The sequence below is a fragment of the Chroicocephalus ridibundus genome, chromosome 1, assembly GCF_963924245.1.
Source record: "Chroicocephalus ridibundus chromosome 1, bChrRid1.1, whole genome shotgun sequence".
NCBI lineage: Eukaryota > Metazoa > Chordata > Aves > Charadriiformes > Laridae > Chroicocephalus > Chroicocephalus ridibundus.
This window is the reverse complement of record NC_086284.1, coordinates 36062694-36076383: the sequence shown is the minus strand read 5'-3', so window position 1 is coordinate 36076383 and position 13690 is coordinate 36062694. Positions and strand designations below refer to the sequence as shown.

At 44.4% G+C, this 13690-nt stretch overlaps 1 protein-coding gene across 1 annotated transcript in view; it reads right to left on the bottom strand.

The window, feature by feature from the left end:
- Window positions 1–12226, bottom strand: part of EPSTI1 (epithelial stromal interaction 1) — a 51135-nt gene extending 38909 nt beyond the window's left edge. Inside the window, exons 1-2 of the mRNA XM_063334925.1 lie at window positions 11993–12226; window positions 2017–2075 (exon numbers count right to left, since the gene is read on the bottom strand). Coding sequence (XP_063190995.1) covers window positions 2017–2075; window positions 11993–12189 — 256 coding nt within the window. The 5' untranslated portion in view covers window positions 12190–12226. The remainder of the gene's footprint in view (window positions 1–2016; window positions 2076–11992) is intronic.
- Window positions 12227–13690: the final 1464 nt, after the last annotated feature.

Below are 13690 nucleotides of genomic sequence, written 5' to 3'. Positions count from 1 at the left end.
CAGATCTTTATCAGAGCAGCACCTTTGCTGTTACCATCAGTCAGCTCTACAATGATCTGCTTTTATTCCTCCTTCCAGGAGATTATGGTTTGGTTCAGGAGAAGTCCATTTTCTTTCTCGCCACCAAAGGTAACCCGACCTTACAAGCAGCCTGCTGATGAAGCATTTCAGCCAAACTCACAATGTTTGAGAATAAATGTTTTTATTGCACTGTTTCCTTGAGGGCTCAAAACATGAGGAGTGCTGACTGACACTCCTTCAGCCTTCATATCTTGCACAAATAAACAGCCAGGATTGCAGGACTGCAGTGCTTGGTCACCTCTGCATACAGAATTTGCTTCATGGCTCTTTTGTTGTAACCTTTGGCAATGAAAGCTTTTTAACACAACTAATATTTCTGGTGGAGGTTCAGGGTGTTCCTGCTTAGCTACTTTTACCAGCAAGACTTGAAGCCAAGCAAAAGTGAAGATATTTTCCATCTAAAAGGATCTTCCCCATCTTCATTAAAAGATCCACCTACAGTCCTTAAATGGAGACTGAGGAACCAACAGTGGTTCTAATTGCTTGAGTCTCCACGCAAGAGTGCTTTCAAAAATATTTCTTACTTATATTTTTCTTCTTCCTCCCCGTAACACAGAGGGCATTCAAAGTTTTGCTCTCCAATCTAAATTAAATCCGGTAAAAGTGAGCTCAAAAGGTAGTGATTAGGGGCACAGAGTCTAGTTGGAGGTCAGCGATGAATGGTGCTCCCCAGGGGTCAGTACTGGGTCCAGTCCTCTTCAATATATTCATCAACGACCTGGACGAGGGGATAGAGTGCACCCTCAGCAAGTTCGCTGATGACACAAAGCTGGGGGGGGTGGCTGACACACTGGAAGGCTGGGCCGCCATACAGAGAGACCTGGACAGGTTGGAGAGTTGGGCAGAGAGGAACCTCATGAAATTCAACAAGGGCAAGTGTAGGGTGCTGCACCTGGGGAGGAATAAACCCATGCACCAGTACAGGTTGGGGGCTGACCTGCTGGAGAGCAGCTCTGTGGAAAGAGACCTGGGAGTCCTGGTGGACAACAGGATGACCATGAGCCAGCAATGTGCCCTTGTGGCCAAGAAGGCCAATGGCATCCTGGGGTGCATCAAGAAGAGTGTGGACAGGGAGGTCATCCTCCCCCTCTACTCTGCCTTGGTGAGGTCACACCTGGAGTACTGTGTCCAGTTCTGGGCTCCCCGGTTCAAGAAGGACAGGGAACTGCTGGAGAGGGTACAGCAAAGGGCTTCCAAGATGATTAGGGGATTGGAACACCTCTCATGAAGAAAGGCTGAAGGATTTGGGTCTCTTCAATCTGGAAAAAAGACGGCTGAGGGGAGATCTTATCAACACTTATAAATACTTAAAGGGTGGGTGTCAGGAGGATGGGGCCAGGCTCTTTTCAGTGGTGCCCGGGGACAGGACAAGACGTCACGGGCACAAGCTTGAGCACAGGAAGTTCCACCTAAACATGAGGAGGAACTTCTTGACTTTGAGGGTGGCAGAGCACTGGAACAGGCTGCCCAGAGAGGTGGTGGAGTCTCTAACTCTGGAGACATTCAAAACCCGCCTGGATGCATTCCTGTGCAACCTGCTCTAGGTGACCCTGCTCTGGCAGGGGGATTGGACTAGATGATCTCCAGAGGTCCCTTCCAACCCTATGATTCTATGATTCTATGAAAAGTGGGATAGAGCTAATTCCAGCTGAGTCTTGTAGAAGCCAGCTATTCTAGCTGCAGCACTGAGATTACTGAAAACCTTTTCCTGAACAAGACTCATTCTGCAAGAAGTTAAGCCAGATGAGAAGTTAATCTTAAGAAAACCCTACAGGATGATGGAGAATGCTCATAGCACTGACTTTACTGTCACAGCTGCACATACAAAAGCATTGTAAATTTGAGGATAAAAGTTGCAAGGGCAGTAAAGCACACAAAACCCTAAACTTATGCAAGTAGAAATAATGTATTACCATAGTAGACAACTCAACTTACTTTGTTGCAACTGGTTTCTTCTGGTTTCATTTGGAGTTATCAAGACATATGGGCCAACACTAAAATGAAAGAGAACACACTTATTTTTTTCTTGTCTACAGAAAAAACAGGACTGGAAGGGGTTTCCTTCATCAGCAAGGTTAGTTTTCTGCTGTTGTGGCAAACAACTTCATATCTAACCCAGTATTTATTTTGCTTCGGCTCTTCAGGAATTTTTAGTAAATACTCTAGAAATACTTGCTATATTTGGAATTGGCTGCAAATACCAAGGATATAATTCTCAGACACTTTTAGATTAATCTTCACTTTTCTTATTTAAGTCTCACTCTAGACTGCTGACCTCAAATCTCAGCCATTTCAAATCAAATCAAACAGTTCCACGTGGTAGACAAATACTTCCATAGCTTGCTCAAGGACAGAGGAAGACCACTGTCTACTGGGAAGAGCACTGGGGCTGGCTGTCCCATCCCACTAATCGAGGGCACCACGCACCTCGTAGATTTAGGCAATCTGTCCAAAAGTTGTCCAAGGAGCGTGCAAAATCGTACTGTTTGTGACGGACCCAGGTGACTTGCTCTCAGCCCGAGCCTCAGTTTCCTTGTCAGCCTTGCATTCGTCAGGCACAGGGAAATCCTTGGGCATATTTGTCTTGCTGTCATGCCTAAGGTCCGACTCACTGAATCAGGACAAAGGCCCTGTTTTGCTAGACTTAATTCAAAATGCAGTTGCTGTCTCAAGGAGCTATCAATCTAACGTGACAGCAAAGAAGCAGGACAGGGTTCAGAGTGTATTAGAGACTCGAGGTGATCAAAAGAGTGATGAAAACATGTCAGTTCCACTTGGAGAAAACAAAGGGTTTTATCTACACGGTGTATTGTGTGGGCAGGAGTTTACACCGCTCCTGCTCAGCAGAAGCTAAACCACAGGGGGGCAGGTTCACCAGAAATGCACTAAGCAGCAGTTGGCTCCGCGTATCCGAGTAAGCTCCCATCTCTCTGCAGCATTTGGCAGGGCTTTATCTGCACGCATGGGCACAAATATTTCATCTGACTTCATCCCGGGGAAGGCCCAAGGAGAAGAACAGAAAACAAAGAATAACAAAGGGTGAAGGCTGAGCCTCTTAAAAGAAGAAAGAACCACAGGGGGTGGCCAGAGGACAAGCTAGGAAAGAGAGAGAACAGAGCTGGCTGTGGAAAAGTAATGAGAGAATAAGGCTCGGGACTAGGGCTAAAAAAGGGGAATGGAAATCATGCAAAGGGATCAAAGTGCAAAAAGCTGCCTGCTGCTGTATCACTGTAATTCAGGGTTTGGGAAGGAAAGTATTTATATCCAATTACCTCTTTCTCTTTGAAGACTTATTCTAGGTGGACGTGGATTAATTTATGAGATTAAACTAGTAAAGATAGAGCTGTGAGCTTTAATGGTGCCATTTAATATGATCCCTTCCCTTCCTGCCAGCTTAATGTGGTGCCTGTGAGACTGTTCTTCACCTCTCCACCGAATCCCAGACCCTCAAAGGCAGGAGCTAAGAGAGCAGCAACACTCCTCTGGCATTCGTGGCACAACTGCAACAGTTACTTAAGTGTTAAAAAAACGTCTTGCTTATGGCATAATATTCCCCATCACTGATGTTTTTTCAGTTTTTTCTCTATTTCACTGAGTAGTACCATTTACAATTTATCCCAAACTGCCTTTGACAAGCTGCTGTATGGTTTATCAGTTTCAAGGATTTTTTTTAGTAGTTTTCCTTGGCTGTTTCAGATCATGTTTCTCTCAAGTTCATACACAACAATTAAGTGCCTTTTACACTCCCCTCCCTTTGTCAGTTAAAAAAATGTCTCTAATTGTAAGTTGCAAGGCTACGTATTTTTCCCAAAAAAACCCATCAGTGCAACTCAGACATCCCACTGCTTCACAGCACTAGAGGGCAGAAGAGTTTTTATATCATCAGATGTACTTTGATGACTTCAGTTTTCCTTTGGTTGGGTTTTTGTTTTTTTTTAATTAGGAATCAAATCAAAAAGAAAGCAGGGACCTCTGCATGTCTGCACATGTATGAGAAATCACGAAATCAAATCCAGCCCTAATGCTGTGAATCCTTTCCTTTATCTGCTTGTGCTTTTTGGCTGGAAGACTTTGAGTCCAGGAGGCCAGGTGCGGGCCACTCTTCTGACATCTGGCCATGGCCATTATCCAGGAGCTCAGGTCAGCACACGGAATCCAGCAAAGATCAAGCAGTTTATGAAATGGGTAGAGGTGACACTACGCCTGCCACCAGGGAAAGCTCAGCTCTGTTTTCCGAAGAGCAGCATAAGAGTCATTGTGGTTAAAAGAGTGATTACTTAAAGGCCAATCTGGTTTCCATGTTGTTGAAATAAAGGCAAAGTTAAAATAAAAGGAGGATTTCAAGTCTCCAGAAGGGGAGGGAAAAGGAGAACAGAATACCGACTTTTGTCTGTCTTTTACCTAGTGCTTATACTATATGATTTGTTTTAGTTCAAGTTTGAAAAATAAAAGTGCATTATAGAGTTTATCTAATTTTATAGTGTTCACCTTGGTCTCCAGAAAGACAGACATGTAAGAGTGCGGCTTTGGGTACTGGAATCAGGGGGAAGGAAGAGCGAGCCCATGGTAATCTTCTTGTGGGGTGGGTGAAAGGCAGGGTGTGAACCGGTCCTTGCTTCTCAAGCCTACAGCCAGAGAGGAGCCAGATGAGCTGTTGCCCAAGAGACTGCATCTGCCCTACTGGATCTAATGCTAGCATCCCTCATTTTCTTGAGATTTTTTTTTTTTGAGGGAAAGAAAGTTAATGCAAAACCCAACCACCAGCTTTCACCTTGTGTTTTAGCCAGTTTGCAGGATATTGCACGTCATTTCTTTGTTCAGACAAAACCTCTGATCCAGTAAAGCCTATAAAACCAGCTACAGCCTGTCAGTTTAATATTCCAGTCAGTTTCTGAGTTGCCACAGTAGCCATAAGTCTGGAGCAAATTATCCTACTTACCTGGGTAGCAATTAAGGAAATGTGAAGATTTGAAGCTATCAATGATGTGCAGACTTTTTGTACTTTATACCAATATATGAAGTGCTTCAAAATCCACAACCAGAAAAGATTATAAAGAATTTAACTTTTCAGGTTCCCTAATAATGACTCTTATTGTTATATGACTTAAGTCTATCTTTGCGGTATGGTTGTTTTATAAATAAAAACACAGAAGTCACTGGAGGAGTGGGGGGGGGGGGTGGGGAAGGGGAGAATATCTTACCCAGGTTATAGCTCTTCAAAATAGAGAAACGAATAGTCTTCTACCTTTATAGATCATATTAATCTTGATGAGACCTTATTTTGGTTTATTTTCTCTGCAGAAAATGGGAATGTATTGACTAATTACACAGACTGAGCAGATATTAACGAGAATATGAAAGTTATAACCCAATAAGAGAATGTATCTGTATTGAAATAAAAACAAAAAGCAACCTCACGTGACTTTCAAACAGATAGACATCAAATACCGTAGTAGTGGGAAGATAAATATACAATATGTAACAATATATATGAATAGATAGATACAGAAACATTTCATTCAGGAGAAACATGCGGTAGAGTCATAGAAAAATCTGCAAAGACAGTTTACAGTTTGAATGATCAGCAACACAGAGAACACCATGTCTCCAATCTTAAATTCTTAAGCCCGTGTGTAACTCTGCTCATCTAACTAGCACTGCTCAAGGACACCTTTCCAATGCTTTCAGGGTACAGACCATAGAAACCTTTGTTCTGCTTTCTTTTTTGTTTGTATAAAATAGTTTATTTCTAAAACTAAAGAAACACCCGAGAACTGCCATTCATCAGTGACGTTTTTTGCAGAGCTGTGCCCTTCAGTTTTTCCTCAAGCCTGCTCCAGCCATCTACCACTGGGAAGCCTTCCAAATGAAGTGTGAAATAGTTTAAAGAGTTACAAAAGTAATGGCTGTTATAAACTATTTCCAGTTCCACTGTGTTTTATACTGCGAGTGCATCGGTACATGAATGCCACAAAGCTGAAAGCTAAATATTTTGCTCTGCTGGGCAATGTGCTCTCTGTAAGAGACAGAAACCAAGGAGAGCGTAGTTGGAGAGCAACACAAATAACTGAAGCTTGGGGAAAAGAACTAGGCAGGTTCTGTCTGGAGGAAGGACTTAAGGTGAAAGGACTACAGGTGAAATACTGCATTCGGTAATATGTTAAGACTGAATTTAAAAGAGATGAGGGACCAAACTGCCAAAGACAATTGTTGAATCTCCTTCAAATATATACTAAGTTGAACTTTGCATCCAGTTGTCAGGAATTGTTTTAGAAGCAGTCACGTCCACGCCACCACAAAGTATTGTTTCCACCATGGCTCCCACGCCTGATGGAGCAGCCATATGCTGCTGAGCACCACAGAGGCTGCCAAATCAGAGGGCTACAAGATGCCAAATCCCAGTGAGCAGACAACTGTCCTGTAGGTATCCCCATTTCGCAGTGCACACGCAGCCAGATGCTAACAATAACCGACAGCCACAGTTCTAGACCTCAGTCGAGCAATATGCTCTGTGCCCCGGCGGTGCCACGAGCAGAGCTCTGCGAGGGTATACAAACCTTGCGTGCAGCTTTGGGGCTCTGGCTTTCCATCTTTATCAGCGGCAGCATCTTACCAGTTTACAGCTCAGAGACAAAAGTGAATTACTGGGGCTTAACATTATACACTGCCTGATTCATCCTAGCTGCGAGTGGGCTCTTAACACGAGAGGCAGAAAATAAACTGCATTAGCAGAAAATGTTTATCATCAAAAGTCTGCTTTCATGGATTTTGTCCTGTGTTTGCCACAGGCTAGGAGTGCACTTAATTACCACAGTTCAGCTGATGTCTGGAAGCTTATTAGGCCAGGGTAACTCACTTCTGTATCTGGTCCCTCTGGTTAGCTAAAGCTTTCATTAAAACGGCCAACATTTTTGCCATAGTGAGGCCGCAGGATAAAACAAGGAGTTAAATCCTGCAGAAGTGAACTTGCACAGGGAAAGAACGAGAAGGAAAAGAGCAGCAGAGAGAGGCCCAGGACAAGGTATGAGTCAGAAACAAGCAGGAAAGCAGCAGACCTGCAGTTCTGCTGTTGGCACTCAAATCTCAGTTCTCCAGTACCCACAAACTTGTAGAGAAATTCCTGAAGTTAAAATTTGGTCCAAAGAGTAAAACTAAAACTCAAAACTAAATTTCCAGGAGTTAAGACAGGGCTCAGATTCACCAGGTTAGTTTGGGCTCAGCACACGATAGCACAGCGGAAAGAAGGGCAGGTGCTTCCACCAGCACCCCACTTGGTGCAGTGAACACATCGGTGCTGGAAGACGATCTTAACCACCCTCTAAAGCTCCAAGGAAATTGTCACAGTGATGTATCAAATTAGGGACGGAAGGGATAGCTCTCAGCACAAACTCGGCCTGCAGCACAGCTTTCTCTCTTCCCTGGAAACGCTAACGTGCCGTTAGTCAGCAGACGCTCGTGAGCAGACTACACCAATGGGAGAGAGTTTGCTCTGGCAGTGTGGCAGATCAACATAGGACCCAAAGTCTATGAAGTCCGATGTGGCCATGTTTATGCTGTCCCCAGGTCCCAAAGCATCTCAGTTACCTCAGCACAGTGCCAGGGATGCAGCAAGCGTGCCAGAGCCAGCTGGAGCACCTGGTAGTCACTGGCCATGAGGAGCGCAGAGCATCCATACGTGGGCAGGCCAGACACTGGGCTTGGCAACACCAGCACTCAGCTGAGCTACCCCCCACAGAGGTGTCCGTGTGTTGCAACTCAGACTTGCCAGCACACCCAGGGAGCTGGGCAGGTCAGACACTGTATCACATGAAGATTAAGACTTCAGCTAGTGGCACGTTCATCTCTGCTTCCCCCACTTTCTTTTCAACAATATATTTCCTCTTCCTCCTCCTCTGCACCACAGTATTTGTTGTCCTCTTATTGCCCCTGCCCAAACACAGTATCCTCACGTATGTTCCTTATTCATCATCTCACCACAGCTCCTCATCAAGTTGTGCATCAAAGGAACATGTCAGGGCTTGTGCAAATCAATCTCTTCTTTGAAAGCCGCCTAATACAGGAGTTAGAAGGACTTCCTTCCCCACACACACATGATGAGGAACACAGAAACCCCCATCACCCAGACCCACAGAAATCTAACTTCATATAGACCCTGCCACCAACCACTTGTTTGAACACAAGGCTGGCTACTGACCACGGCAAAGGTGGGCATGTCCGAATCGCCCCACTGGGCTGTAAAGATCAGTACACCAGCCTGAAAGACAGAGAGTTGTGAGATTTCTCCTGCGCAGCAAATGCAGAGCTCAACTCTAAACAGATTGTCCATAATTACCCTTCTAGCACTCCCACCAGTGGCAGGGCAGTGGGCGACACAAGCATTTTGCTACGCACCTGCCTCCAGTTTCATAGACTAATTTGGTGTTTTTAAAAAGACATTTCGGACCGTGAAAGAAAATAAAATTTTCAGAAGAACTGCTAAGTATACTCTACTAGCAAAAGATCGAGAGGTCTTTCAACACTATAGATATATTTTATTTTTTTAAAATTCAGAATGAAGATTGGAAAAGGAAGGAAAGAAAGCCCTGATGGATTTGGCTCCAGCAGTCAAAGAATACAATTTCATGAGTCAAGCACTCTAGTAACTCTGCTCTCCTTTCACAGAAAATGATGAGGGACTGTTACCAGCTGTGCAACAATATATCTTCACTTTTTATTATTTTGAATTTGATTTTTTTTTAATGGATTTTACCAGAACCAATATTATTCTTTCCAGCTTTAAGGGCACCAAGGACAGACTGCTGAATGGGGGCAGCATTTTCTTTTTCAGGCAGTAGTTATAGTTCAGCCTTTAATTTCCCCACTTGCCTCAATCCTTTCTTCTGCACAGACTTTTGTTTCCGAATAGACATGAACGGGGCAATTTGGGAATTCACTTTCTACAAGTTAATTTCATGGCACTTAGCAGACAAAGTGAAGTAACTTAAATGCAGGCTTATTATTATAAGCAGCTTCAAGCACTTGTCATCCTGGTGATTTTTTCTCCACAGCCCGAAACCACATCTATATCGAACTGGAGAGGGATGTACAAAGTTTCATTTCAATTTTGCATTTGAACAAGTATTTTTCTTAACTTAATTAGGATCATTTCTCAGCCTTGACATATCATATAAGGGCTTTTCCAAAGCAAGAGAAAAAATACCCTCTAAGACCAGTTGCCCACCTTGTACTTTTTAATAGTCAAGTTTGAATATCGACTACTGGATGAGACTCCAACATGCCACATCCCACACATATTTCATGTGTCCAGTCTACCTGAAAAGTCACCTCATCCCACCCTAAGATGCTGCTAAGGTGTTTTCCCACTCCCAATGGCTCTGAAGCACAGCCCAAAGACTGAGAGTTTGCGTGGAAACAACCCACACACATCCTTAGAGGCTTCGACAGAGATTCCGACTCCCACTTTGCTGGCAGCAAAACCATATCCTGGCTGTTTCCAGAAAACAGCAAGCAGCACACAAGTTGGAATAGAGCCACTTCTTGGCACAGAGGTATCCTACTTGGGCTCCTCATGTTCCCTCTGCTATGCATATTCCAGAAAACCTTCTAGATTAATGCTAATCTGTGCATTTTTTCTTCTACTGACAGCCTATGGCTTTACCTCTCAAACCACTCTGTTCAACCCTTGGTTATCCCAGAGCCGGAAAACCTGGGCTATTCTGAGGGTATCCTAGTATTTTAGTTTTAAGGATCACCTTCAAAAGGCTTGAAGGGCAAAAAGCTGAGTCAGCTTTATCATCGCTGAAATGTATCTTAATCCAAGACCTTTCTTGCAAGGTAACTTGAAGTAACAGAACAAAGATATAACAATGAATGTAACAGTTAATGCTGATTTTAAGAATAAAAACCTCCCCTGGTCTGCTTCAGCATTTCAACATTTCAGATACCTTCTACCACTTTAATCGGGGTTAGTTAAGGAAATCACAGTTTAAATGGCTTCATCTCCTTCAAACTGATGGCTAGCATCCCCCTCCTCGAGCGAAGGGAGAAAACCTCAGTTTTGTTCACTTCTTTTTTTGACTATTTATTCCCCACTTATATTACATGGTTTGTTTGAACCTGCCTTTCCCTCGTTGCTCCTTCTCATTAACTACACACTACGGCAGACTTTACCGTGTACACTCCAGGTTTAAAAAACAATTCTTTGTTACAACTTTGTGAAGACAGAGAATCTTTCATATCACGTAGCAAAAAATATTAAGCGCAAAGTCCTTGCAGTAGATGCACAACAGCTTTCTCTCTGCAAATAAAGATGAAAAAGGGAACAGAGCTTTAAATTATTGCTCCCCAAAAGCTTACCGAGTTTTAAGGGGGATCCCACCTCTGGTCAGAATCAGTGTGGATATATTTGGTCTAGCCTTAAATTCTGCACGGGGCTCAGGTCAACCAACTCATTAAATATTTACCTAACCTATACCAGGGGGTTTGTATCCCAGACTAAATCCGGGCAAAGACAATACCAATGGGAAAACTCCCACTATTCTCCCCTCAAAAAAAAAAAAAAAGGCAAAAAAATGCACATAGCACAAATACGTAAGCCAACTAGGGCTGCTCTCACTGTACTGTGTATATATGCCAGTGTGAGGGCAGGCAAGACAGAGGGTTTTTCACATTTGGAAACGGCAGAAAATAAACATAGACTGTAACTCAGGAATGGTTGTTTGCTCTCCTGAAAGTCTGTCATTAAAGTGCTGTCAGATTTCAAAGCTACCCAGCTCTCAATAGTCCCAGTATCATTACTACCTAGTAGGCAAGTGTTCATGGGTTACAATGGAAAGCTGCTGATTGCTGCTTGTGACAGCAGCCTGCCACCGCTTTCACAGCGTGGCTCCACCTTCTTCATCCAGAAAGAAGGGAAAGGAAACTGAAACAGCCTTCCGTTTCCCTCAGCTGCACTTTGAAAAGCAGGGGCGGGGCAGAGGGGGGGAAAAGGCAAGCTAAGAAACCCCAGCATACAAAAATAATAGCATTACATGCATGGTTACTAACAGCTCCAGAAAAGCACATCTGGGGAAGCAGACTGTAAACAATTTGCTTTGGTCAGATAAGCACGTATGTATTAAGCACGTGCACATAAAATACACACACACTACTGACAGTTTCTATTCTGTACAAGAATACAAGCTATCTAATTGCCACTGGAAAACCAGAGGTGGACTGAGCATAGATCTCAAGAAAGCCTAAAATGAAATTGAGTGCTGAAGCTTTGGCTTTACTTTTGTCAGCATGAAGTTGTTGGAAGCCGTTCTGTGTCCTGGACTGCATTCAGATCAGTGCTGGAATATAGCCATCTCTGCCTACATCCATCTCTTAAGCCACAGGAAGAATTTTTACTTTCCAAGATGAAATATTAGGAGACAGAAGACAGGGAGCTAGAACTAGATCTGAAATTTCACTTTGAAAACTGATGGCAAGAAAACGATGCTACGTACAGCAATATCAAACGCACAGAACCGGCTGCTGCTATTGCTCGAGGTGTAAGCCGTGTCACCACAAAGCCTCCCAGAACAACTTGGGTCCCATGGAGGAAGAGTCGTTCATAGGTAGGCTGGATGGGGCTTTGGGCAACCTGGTCTAGTGGGAGGTGTCCCTGCCCATGGCAGGGGGGTTGGAACTAGAGGATCTTTAAAGTTCCTTCTAACCTGACCCATTCTATGATTGATTCTATGATTCTGTGATTCAGGCTGACCTCAGGTGGCTCTGAGAGGACGAGGACAAGCTGCTTGTGTGCCCAATCCCATTCACAAGCTCTGTATAAAGTATTTCTGCCTTTGAAAGTGCACACCTTGCGTAAGGTGGAGAACAGGCACCCGATACACGCAACACCATCTCAGCCAGGCTCCTTGCTACTTACTACTGCTCTTGCTGTTGTTGGTAGACTGATGCTTGGCCACTTTGCTCCTCTTCAGATGTTGTCAGCTTCTGAGGGTTTTCAGCCTCCTCTCTTTTATTGTTGCCATCCCAGAGGTCACCCTGAGATGAAAATGGGGTACCGGATGCAGCAGTCGTCCTGTACCTGCTGCCTTCCCTCCATCCTCCGACGCCAGACATTGCTTTGGGAGTACCTTGCCTTGTCAGAAAGGAGTATTGCGGCTAGGGAAAGAGTTCTTATCTGGTTTCATTTTCAATTTAATTGGTTTCAATTCTCTGTAAGACCCACCCCTGACTGGACTCTCAGCTGTAAGACATGCAAATGCACGCACTGCTTTCTGAGTCATCCTCCAGCTGAAGCTGAATTTGATCATCTCAACCCCAGCACCCCATCAGACTGGAGTCACGGGGGTGACAGGAAACCTGATCTGTACTAATAAAACAGTCAACAATACTTCGTGCAGTCTCAGAATAGACGGCTTCAGCATAATCACACTGAGGTCTGGCTGAAAGACCTCGAGGTCTGGCAATTTTTTACCCCAGCACTTCACATTTGCTGATGAGAGAGGGGAATAACTCTAGGGGGTTTCCTAGTTTCTACTTTGCAGGAGTGTACAAAGAAAGATGAAAGCGAAACTAAAAACTAACCCTCGGTAAATCCTAAAGCAATGGTCCTGCACAACTCCAGTTCTGCCTCTCAATTCTGCACAATCAGAAAACTTTTTTACTTTGACTTTCCTAATTCTACCTGATGAACAGAGGACAAATACATGATCCTCTGTGAAAATGCAGATCCCTTCAGTGAACACATCTGAGCAGTGGTATTGTATCTATGGGATTTGGTACTGCGGCATCTGCCGGGCTGGGGAAAACCAGCAACATTCTTAATACCACTAGTTAAATAAACGTTTGGCAGCTCCTAAGCCAAGAAAAAAAGAACTAGTAATGCTACTCAAGCTTTATGCAGCAGAGCTAGGGAAATTCAGCTGTACACCTGCAGACCTTGTGACTTTTTGTCCTCAGCTGCTCTACCAGCTGCACTAAAACCATACTGCTGAAGGGATGCTTTTGTGGCCAGGTTTCCTGACTGTCCAGATTCTCTAGGTCTTACAGCACACCCCACACACGCTGGGAAAGTGGCAAGATGAAATGCCACATGGAGACCCACAGACTGCCTGGGATTTGTGATGCTCCTCGAGGTACTCTATGGTACCCTGTCACCAGCAGCACACCTCCCAGATCTGCCACATCCAGCAGCACGTATCTCCTAGAGCTGCCCAGTGAAGGCAGCATCAATGGTCTTTCCCTCCCACTGTCCCTCCTAACATGCTCTGTAGTAGGGATGATCTTCGTTTGTACACAGACTCTGGAGTGCAAGGGCTGTATGTTGCAAAGGGAGGAGCTGGTGGATCGTCCCTTGCACCCTTCCCAGAACCGTCTTGCTTCTGGGCAGTGATGGGACTAGCCTGGTCTATGAACACAGAGGAACACTGTAGGAGAGTCCAGTATGGGCACTTCTTGGAGACAGATAGCAGAAGCCACTCAGAAACCCTCTCCCTACCTTCTGCCAAGCCCTGATCTCTCTAATCCCAATCTCTTTTGAGATAATGATGCGGCATGCATTGAGACATATGCAGAAGCCGTTCCAGGTTGGCAGTAGTTTGTCTTTTTGGTTTCTTAG